Raw genomic sequence first — 10,647 nt, forward strand, 5'->3', positions numbered from 1 at the left:
TGGTGAATAAACTAAACTCATATAATTAGAAGAAGATGAGAGGTATCATGAATCACAATCGTTTAGTCAGTGTTGGTTTAGTATGGTTTTTGAAGTGACCCAACGACCCGGAATGATTTGACTTGATAAATGACCCGATCCGAGGTGACCCAACCCGAATAACCCATTTACCAGGTCTAGTCATAGACTCATAGTGTTGTTTTAGTATAGTTTTTGAAAAAATAAGAGTAAATTATCAATAACTCCCTTTTAAAATACACTTTTTAAGACTTACCTTTGTTTAAAAAATGTATAAAAATTACACTCAAAATATTGCAAAAATTTAAAAATTGCTCCCAAACCCCTATATTTGCATTTTTATTACAAAAATACCCTTATAATTTAGAAACACCAAAACTTATGAGAGACGGACTCTTACTAAGTTATTTAGAGACCAATTTTCCGTATCCATTTATTTGTTTTTCGTGACCCTTTTTATTGTTGATCGTGATATAATTTCATATCTATTATCTATTTACACAGTAAATGTATCCATTCTATAATTAAATTTATACCTATTTTAATAACTCTAATACCATTTTTTTTTTAAATTGTAAAATAATCTCTTAATAAACTTATAGAGAGACCATCTCTCAAAAGACTTACAAAATCATAGAAATTTGTTCCATACCCCTATATTTGCATTTTTTATAAAAAATAATCCAAACCCAAAATTAACCCGGCCCAAAGTTGACCCGATCCCCTACCCAACCCGATTGATCCGTTTGCTAGGTCTACCGGATCCTAACCATCGTTCGATACCGTGCATGGTACGCGCTCTCAAATAGACGTAGAGTCCGCCCCCAACAAGTAGCGGCTGATAATAAAAGTCCAGCAATGGAGGAAACGCCACGTATACACACACATCAAACCAAAGCATCTCCCTTTCGCATCTTCGTCTCTCTCATACATACGCATGGCAGTCCACAATTTTCATCATCATCATTTCATCAATCTGTAATTTATTTATCCCCAATTTTCGCAATTAATTCTACGCTCTTCAACCCCAGGGTTTCCAAAAGTTGCGAAATTTTCGAATTTCCAGGTAATCTAATCATCTGATCGATTAATTTGTATATATGTATCTGTGTATGTTTATCGTAATTTAAGGAATTCGTCGAATTGTGAAGTTTGTTAATAATTTAATATCAAATATGATCGATGTGATGAATTGTACTCGTAGTAGTAATGATGATAGTGGTAGTAGTAGTGGTAATTTGACGGATTTGAATTCCAATAATAATGCGGTTAATGATGAGATGAACCCTAGGGTTAAGTTTTTGTGTAGTTTTGGGGGAAGTATATTACCGCGGCCGCAAGACGGTAAACTTAGGTATGTAGGTGGTGAGACTCGTATTGTGAGTGTTCCACGTGAGGTAGGGTGTGATGAGTTGATGAGGAGGATGAGGGAATTGTATGACGGTGTGTCGATTTTGAAGTATCAGCAACCCGATGAGGATTTGGATGCGCTTGTTTCTGTTGTGAATGACGATGATGTGACTAATATGATGGAGGAGTATGATAAGTTGGGCCCTGGGGATGGGTTTACCAGGCTTAGGATATTCTTGTTTTCGCATCCTGAGCAGGATATGTCGCCTCATTTTATCGATGGGGATGAGAGGGATACGGAGAGGAGGTATGTGGATGCTTTGAATAGTGTTAGTGATTCTCCGGAGTATAGGAGGCGAGGGGTTGGTGATTCTCCGGTTTTGACACCGGTTGATGAGGTTCAGATTGCGGATCAGTTGTTTAAATCGATGAATCTTGATGGTAGTGTTCATAATTTGAGGAATTATGAGATGGATATGCATCCGTATAATTTGAGGCAGCTCGCTGTTCCTACTTTGGGGTCAGGTCAACTTCAGGGATATGTTGCACAGCAACGGTATAATGAGGAAGGCCAGTGGAGTCCTGCATACTATTCCCCGAGATATGGAGGTGGGCCTCATGATGCACGCCCGTTGACAGAAAATCCATCACCGCCTACCTCTGCTCGTTATCGCGGGGGACTGCCAGAGGGGCAGGATAAGTTAATGATGGATAGGTTTCCTGAGGAATCTAGTCATTTGCACGTGAATAGTCAAATCCCATTTGATCAGCAAAATCAATACCCCGATAATGTGGTTTGGTTGCCGGCTGGTGGTGTGCCGCTTGACAGGGGTGGATTTCCTGGCAACATACTTAACGGACCAAGTGCTGTTGATGGTTCAAATGTATGTGGGCATTGCAAGATGGGTTTGACTTTCCAAAGGAACCCATCGTCCTCCGACTTTCACTGGAAGCCTGAAGACCAGTCTCACCCAGAACAACCTAACATGGGAAATGGGTTCCCTCAGGTTTCAAATCCTTGTGTTGAATGTCTTCCTAGAAGGGAAGCTGCTTTGCTAAACACAGACCCAAAATTACATCATAGTGTTTACAGCAGAGAGCAGGTTGATCCTCATCTGCATTACAATGAAACCCAATTTCCGGACAGAGGGTGGATGTTACAAAATCAGGTACGGATGGATGAGCAGAGAGCACCAATTTCTGGAGTTGGAAGGTTAGCTGATCATTACTCCTTTAATGGCACTGGAACAAATACACATGTTGGGCAGACGAATGTACCTGAGGGGAATCTTGCGCCCACTAGTTATGCACACCATGACGATCCACGCTACATTCGAGCAGGTGTTGATGCTGGGCCCCATGTTCATATCCCGTTGGAGGACCCAAGTCTGCGCATTTCAAATATGCCAAATTCTTATGGAGTAAATACAGCTCAGCAAGTATTACACAGCAATCCCTCTGCACAGGGTATGTGGAGAAATGCCCCTACCCCAGTGCATGTACCACCTCCTGTATATGACTCATATAACATTCAGCAAAGAACCGGTTTGCCCAGCCCAGCTCCTCCTCGGAACAATTATGAGGATAATCCTAGCTTATTTGTTGGGGGTGATCATAGTCCTTGGGTCGAATCCTTTCACAGGATATTGGGAGGTAATGAATCTAGTGCGCAGGAATATTCCCACGTCAATATTCAGAATTCGAGTCCTGGTGCTCCTTATAATGATATTCAGAAGACATTTACTCAAGATCAATTACGAAACCCACCTAGTATGTTGAATGTTCCTTCTCCGCTGGAAGCAAGGAGATCATCAGGGTTACCTTCAATTTTGTTAAATGACAATTTACTGCCTTCTCATGGTATGGGTTACACTCCAGTACAAAGAGATAACACTGGTAACATTGAGGCCAGATTTGACGAAATAAGCGTTCATTGTGAAGCAAGTGAAACAACTCACCTGAGAGATACTGAGCAGTCAGATCTACCTGGCGTTTCCCCGGCTGAGAATAAAAATGTTGCTGAAAAGAGTTCTGATGCGGCAGCATTTGGATCCTCTAGCATAAAGGCTGATAAGGAGGCCATGAATAGCATTCGTCCAGGAGTTACCAACGCTAATCCTCTGGCAGAAAATGAAGAGTTGAGTTTCTTACCCGAGTTAATTGCTTCTGCCAAGAGAACAAAGATGGAGAGTGTTGAAATGGTGAAAGCCAGAGCTCATGAAGACAACAGTTGTGTTATCTTGCAAGACCAACCAACGAAGCTGGCTAATGTTGATGAAATAGAAACACAGGTCAGATTTAGACACTTATATTTTAATTGTTCTGATGAATCTCTGGTATGTGTGCTTGTCGATTTTTCAGTCTGAGGTGAAATTCTTAACTGTTCCATAGGGTGTTGATGGGCACTCTGAGGGTGGATCTGGTGATGAAAATGTTGATGCCTCTATGATTGAGCCCACGAGGGCTGAAGAAGAAGCCATTGCCAGAGGACTTCAGGTTACTTTTTTATTTCCAGCCTTTTGTAATTTCGCTTCCTTTTGAGCGAGTGAGTGAGTACGAGGATTGAGAGAATCAATGTAGCCCTCATTAGGATCTGGTGTTCGAACTGACAGGCCTAACCTCTAATAGGCTTTTCGAAGAGGTGCACATACCTATATATTGGCTATGCCTGTGACTGCCTACCGTTTCTCTTTCATATTGGTTTCCTAACATTGGCCATGCATTTTTCTACCACACTGTTCATAAATTGAAATTGGTTACACAATTTTATGTAGTGAAATCCCCTGGTTAAATGAGCTGTTATGCTTACAGTTTGCGGTCCTTCTTAAATGTAGTAATAATTTTTATTTATTTATTTATGTAGACCATTAAGAGTGCTGATCTTGAGGAGATTCGGGAGCTTGGCACTGGTACTTATGGCTCTGTTTATTATGGAAAGTGGAAAGGTTCTGACGTGGCTATAAAAAGAATAAAAGCTAGCTGCTTTGTTGCACGGCCTTCTGAAAGGGAACGCCTGGTATGTTCATCGTTTGTTTGCAATTAATGTTATCGTATTGTGGTTATTTTATCATTAGCGATGCACACTGGCTAAACTGATTAAAACATATTCTATTTCGGTTTTTAAAAATCGTTTTAATCTTTTCTCTCGATTTAAATTTTAAGTTTTTATAAAAGAAATCCGGAATTCGATTTGAAAAACCCTAAGTTTACCTTGACTTTCCATTACATTTTCGTTCTTCCTTTTTGTTTTTCATTTTCCCTTTTTTTATTCGCATTTTGAGGCGTGCGTTCACCCATGGACGGTTCGAAAGGATGATTCATGTCAGCCGACCTTTTGGGATTAAGGCTCTGATGTTGTTGTTGTTGTATAGACCCTGTACAAATGTACAATGCTTGCACGGTATTTATAAAATTTTACTTTTTACTATATTATTCATAAATTATAAATTGACAATTCATTACTTTTTAACATTTCTCATCATTGTATTTTGATTTGAGAAATAAATTAAAACAACCAAATTACTCCAGAGATTTATTAATGACATGAAATGTGTATTTTAATGAAAATATTTTCTTACACGAAATTAATGATATTATTTTATATTATACTCCCTCCAAATTTTTTTTACATCTTCTTTCCTTTTTTGGAGTCAAAGTTGAAAGCATTGCGCCCATAAATAAACGGAGAAGTAAAAAAATATTAAAACATAAAACTAAAATATTTATATTCATTATAAAAATCTCTTTCAATACAAAATATTATTTTCAACCAAAAAAATTTATATGTGTGTCGAAACGAACGATAAAAGTACTGTCCAGAGATCGTAATAAAGCAAACGGGAAGATAAAAAAAAATGGGAGGGAGTACTTTAACAAAAGAAAAAAAAAGAGAGGCAAATCTTCTGCACTAAATCTTTGCACATAGGGAATAATATCAAAATAGGAAAGTGGATAAGGGATTATCTCCAAATGGGAAATGAGTTTAAACTTAGCGCTTTTCCTATTCCTTCAGTATATAGGGGATAGGGGATGGTTATATCTAAATTGTACTTGCTCACTTGTTCTAACAAGAGCTTTTTTTCGTTCCCATGGAATGGTTTGTTATCACACCATGTTTAGCTTTTATAACGTCTCAGATTATTTGAATTTACCTTTGTTACAGATGCCTATAAAATAATTTTTCCTTATATTTTTGGGACAATCATGTTGTTGCTCTGATGTTGTAGATTGCCGACTTCTGGAAGGAGGCTCTTCTATTGAGTTCACTACATCATCCAAATGTTGTATCTTTCTATGGTATTGTACGGGATGGTCCTGATGGCTCCTTAGCTACAGTCACTGAATTCATGGTTAATGGATCATTGAAACAGTACTTGCAAAAGAAAGACAGGTAACTGTCATCTAAATTATCTAATTCACTACATGCTTAAATTGGCTCGTTTGGAGACTAAATTTTTAGCTAGTATTTTAGGGATTTATATTATCTCAGCTATGGTAGGTATCCGTAAGGAAGAGAACATGAAAGATTAGCTTTTGTTTTGGGCATATTTAAAAGTAATATAATGCAAAAAATTGTTGTTGCAAATATTTCTTACAGAACAATCGATCGCCGTAAGAGACTCATAATAGCAATGGACGTAGCGTTTGGAATGGAGTATTTGCATGGGAAGAACATAGTACACTTCGATTTGAAGTGTGAAAATCTTCTAGTCAACATGAGGGATCCACATAGACCAGTGTGTAAGGTAGTATGCTACCTTTATATGTTTATATACCTATTCGGGTTGTATACTAGATATTTATTCTTCATTTTTCTGACGGAATATTTTGCTCATGCTTCATCCTTCATGTTTTGTATGACACTTCATTTACCTCTGAGGCTCTGACCACTGCGCTTGGGTCATTTGCTCAAGTGATAATAAAAACTATAAATAAATACAGTCGAATGATAGCCTCATCTTCTCAGTAAATAGTTGTTTGTTTGTCTCTGATCCTTACCTACTTGTTGTGTGCTCATGGGATATTCATAGGTCTAAGTGTGCATATATATGACATATTTATGTTCTTGCAATCAATGCATCCAAGATACATATGTGAATATAATCATAGACAAAGATGAGAGCAATAGAAAATAGGTCTTCCAGGGATAGAAGCACTTTCAAACTTACCATTTTTGCATTCTTTGTTCCTTGAATGTCCTTGTATCTAAACCAAAAGTTGTTGTGCATGTCTTGTTCATGCCTTTGCACAAGTGAGTTACCTTGAGTTATATATATATATTTTTTACAGGAAATACTTGTGCTTTCTGTGATAACTGTGCGAATGTTAATCTAGATGGAGAAAATGATAACCAAATCTGTATATTTGGGATTGAAGTAATTGTAACATTGGATAGGGCGGTGCTCTCTCTCATAGTCTATGTCGGTTACGGGCCTTGACTTTATGTTCATGTGAATTGAATCCCTTTCTTTAGTCCTTGTATTTGTTTTGAAAATATTTTTTCCTTTTGTATCTCCCTTTTATCTAGAACCCATAAGCATTGGTTTGAGATATGAAACGAAGGATAGCCTTTTAATGGTAAACCTAGGCTCTAGCCAGGCAGTGGGGTGGCGTTCACTATACCTTTTCTTGTTTTGCCACGTAAGATTGACGCTTCCACATGATAGCATATGTTAATGTAAATTATTATATCTGCCACTAGTATGGTAATGCTGGTGTTTGATCTCTTTCTAGATTGGTGATATGGGCTTGTCAAAGGTGAAGCAGCAGACTTTGGTGTCCGGTGGTGTTCGTGGGACTTTACCCTGGATGGCCCCTGAGTTACTTAGTGGAAAGAGCAACATGGTGACAGAGAAGGTAAGGTTTCTATCCTGATGCCTTCAAAGTGATGAAAAAAATAGAGGATTTTACAAGTTATTTTGATTTAGCCCATCACTTCATCTTATCCATGAAAAAAAATTCGAGCCTTTGGCTCTACTACCTAAGATAGATGCCACTAATGAGAATTAATTATCACTATGTTATCTTGATTCAAGGGAACGTTGATCCCCATTTGTAGCTCTTTTGACTAAAACTTTTCACTTGCTTATGTGTTGTAGATCGATGTTTACTCATTTGGAGTTGTAATGTGGGAGGTGCTTACTGGGGAGGAACCGTACAAAGAGATGCATTGTGCTTCTATCATTGGTATGTATACCCAGACCTCAAATGTTATGAAATTTCAACTTCTCTAATGCTAGTGATTTTACTCGTAATTTTTGGATTTTGATTAGGCTGAATGTGAATCGTATCCTTATTTCTAGTTATTACGAATAAAAGCAGTGAACTAAAACAAATTGCTTCGCCTTTCCAGTTGGAGCTGTAAGTGGCGGAGCTTATGAATGGGAATTATATGTTGCCTTGTAAAATTATACTCGTATTACATTTTAGATTTGAACTGTTTTGCACTACTTTGTGAGAAACTGAGATGTGTCTCTGTCTATGAGTTTTGAGGCTATCATTTGCGGGAGGCCTCGAGGCACTCGTGAATGGTGTTAACTTACCCTTGCACTGTCTTTGGATCAACTTAGAAGGATTAGTAGCTTATCCTGTCTTTATACTTTGGAATTAGACCCTGTATAGGTTTATTATGGGATCATTTTTTCGTGCGTTGATGTGCTTTATCTTGATTTCCTCACACACACCTCTTAATTTTATTTGGTGTTCTAAGTTGATCCAAGAACTGAACTGGAGAAGAGTGGTCCAAGGTTAAAAAATTGGTTTTACTTTAAATTATTCAAACAGAAACCTATTTGACTTTAGCTGTTCCACTGTGGAGGGATCATTGTTCTTTATTCTCATATGTAGAAACGAGAAAACGTCAGAAGACTAGGAGTGTCCTTTCTAGAAACCATTTAGCTTTCTCTAACAACAAGTTATGGCAAGGCTTCCTTCCACTTGAGTAGTTGAGCTTCCTTAGTTGATGCCAAATTTAGGCTGCCAAAGTGCCATTTTTGATTATGCTGATCATCAACTGATGTTACGTGGACTCTTTTTATTATCTTGCATCCCTCTGTATGTCAAACACTCGAAACTTGGACATAGGTGACTGTTGAGCACTTCATTTTAAGCCAAACATGAGGATTTATCATACTTCTAAGTTCTAACGGAGTCTAATTAACATAGCTGCTATTTGAGTTCGGGTCTGGATCCAAGTCACTCCATGTGGGTACAAACTCCTGGACTTGTAATTGGAGTCATGCCTGAGTAGCAATATCAGCTAGTCTAGTGGTTTCTCCTTGGAAAATATGAGGGATTGGTTTGACGAGGGAAGCTTAGGTAGCTAGGTGTTTAGTTCAAGTAAAAGTTGCTTAAATTAAGGCAATTTATGCATACATGATACACACGGGGTTAGAACATGACATTCAAATTTAATTTTTTTTTTTTTAAAAATGGGTTTAATTTTGCAGCAAGTTGCTTACAGCTGTTTATTTTTTTACTCTGATGAACACCTACCGATGGGTTTTTAAATTTTGCCACCGTAATAATTCTCACAGCTGCTGTAATTATGTAGTACTCCGTATTTATTATTTGCTCCCTGTCTGTTATTCATAGGTGGTATAGTAAATAACGCATTACGTCCCCAAATTCCAACATGGTGTGATCCTGAATGGAAGTCTTTGATGGAAAGCTGTTGGGCATCTGACCCAAATGAGAGGCCATCATTTCCTGAGATCTCTCAGAAGTTGAGGGGTATGGCAGCTGCAATGAACATTAAATGACGTTAGGGACCTATGACTTCACCGGTTCCAATTTCTATAACCAGGTCCCGCTTATATTTCAATGATGCACTATACCTTGCGCGCTGCTATTCCATATATTTTCGTTATGCAAAAACGTCATATATAATTCCTTTGGGTGTAACTTAGCACAGTTCTACTTGAATTCAGAAAGATCAGAAGCTTGGAAGTGCTATCATAAACCGAATGTAAGTTTTCTGCTGTGGCCTGTGGGTAAAAGTTGCATTTATAGGTCGCCTTGCTTTGTTCAAGTGTTCCGTTTATATGATTTAATTGTCATCTCTGTGCAGAATGGCTTGATGACGGAGATAGTCATTGGTCCGCCCATAACTCCATAAGACGAGTGTTATTTATTTCTAAGCAGAAGTCTTGTGGTGGGTTGTACATAAATCAACAGACAATCAATTATAGGAAAATCTATAAACGATGATGATGAAATATTTGTGGAGTTTGGATCTGATCTACTTTTTCCGTCAACCCTTGGTATACATCGTAGAATAGGAATAAATTCTGTGTAATATACCTCTTATCGTAAAAAATTGTATTTATTTATACTCCCCGAATTACTTCGGTGGCAGCTCATATGAGTGCATTTTTCCCACGGGATCAAAGTATTGTGCCACGGTTCAGGTGGTTGTTTACTGGAATACCTTTCCTATATGTAATTTGTTCCACTCCTCGGAGAGTAAGGTGTATATCAGCTAAGATTACCTTCCCTAGCTCTTGCGACAAGTAACCGAGGATGATTAACTAAAATAAGGAGGTTTTTGGTGTTTCTAAGTAGGATCCAAAGAAAGATGGAGCAGTTAAGATACTTCCATTATAGCAGTAAAGTAGTGTGTTTATTATTTGTAGTGCGCATCATTATCATCACTATTATTCATAATATATATCTTTGATGGTCCATTTTCCTGCTGCAGGTAACTACTTAAATTGCAATATTTTTAGCAAATAATGTTAATAATGCTTGCTTATCAAAAATATGGTTGACTTTGTGTTCGGTTACATTATTCTAATTTTTCTTTGATAAAATATACTTGCGTATATATATATGGTCAGTCTTTGTATTTGGCTGGTATTTACAGAACCAGACTGTAAATAGGCTAATCTAATTGTTGTGTTTGTCCCTAAAATAGAGGTGATAATGATATGAGACAACTCGCTAGCAGCTGTTGCTTGGCTCGGTCAAAGCTTGGCTTGTACAAGCTTAGGCTCGGCTTCATTACTTAATGATTCAAGTCGAAATGTTGGTTTGGCTTGAAAAGTCCGCGAGCAGCTCAAAATTTTGTGAAAATAATTTCCTGATCTTATTTTATAAAAATATTTTTCATGATTATATCATTGTATGACCATGTGAAATGTTTTCACTAGTTTGCTCAATATTTCTTTTATAGAACCTCCGAATTTTGTTAGTGAAATATTGAAAGATGGATAAAAAACCGATAACTGAACAATTATATATAGGCTCGAGCTCGAGTTAAAGCTCGCGAGCAATGAGCTC

General features: G+C 37.6%; 1 protein-coding gene across 1 annotated transcript; it reads left to right on the plus strand.

The window, feature by feature from the left end:
- The first annotated feature begins 829 nt into the window (after nt 1–829).
- LOC141597212 (RAF-like serine/threonine-protein kinase 24) lies at nt 830–9,804 on the plus strand. The gene is made up of 9 exons (XM_074417582.1): nt 830–3,659; nt 3,760–3,864; nt 4,232–4,384; nt 5,595–5,758; nt 5,966–6,113; nt 7,102–7,224; nt 7,467–7,554; nt 8,962–9,334; nt 9,437–9,804. The coding sequence occupies exons 1-8, from the start codon at nt 1,194–1,196 to the stop codon at nt 9,126–9,128; spliced, it is 3,414 nt and encodes a 1,137-aa protein (XP_074273683.1). The 5' UTR covers nt 830–1,193; the 3' UTR covers nt 9,129–9,334; nt 9,437–9,804.
- Nucleotides 9,805–10,647: the final 843 nt, after the last annotated feature.

The sequence above is a fragment of the Silene latifolia genome, chromosome 8 (genome assembly GCF_048544455.1).
Source record: "Silene latifolia isolate original U9 population chromosome 8, ASM4854445v1, whole genome shotgun sequence".
In the NCBI taxonomy this organism is placed as follows: domain Eukaryota; kingdom Viridiplantae; phylum Streptophyta; class Magnoliopsida; order Caryophyllales; family Caryophyllaceae; genus Silene; species Silene latifolia.

Excerpts from the sequence above, each read along its gene's own strand:
- LOC141597212 (XM_074417582.1), top strand. The coding sequence starts at position 1,194 with ATGATCGATGTGATGAATTGTACTCGTAGTAGTAATGATGATAGTGGT. Across the intron at positions 3,660-3,759 it reads TTGATGAAATAGAAACACAG|GGTGTTGATGGGCACTCTGA; the intron begins GTCAGATTTAGA and ends ACTGTTCCATAG. Across the intron at positions 4,385-5,594 it reads CTTCTGAAAGGGAACGCCTG|ATTGCCGACTTCTGGAAGGA; the intron begins GTATGTTCATCG and ends CTGATGTTGTAG.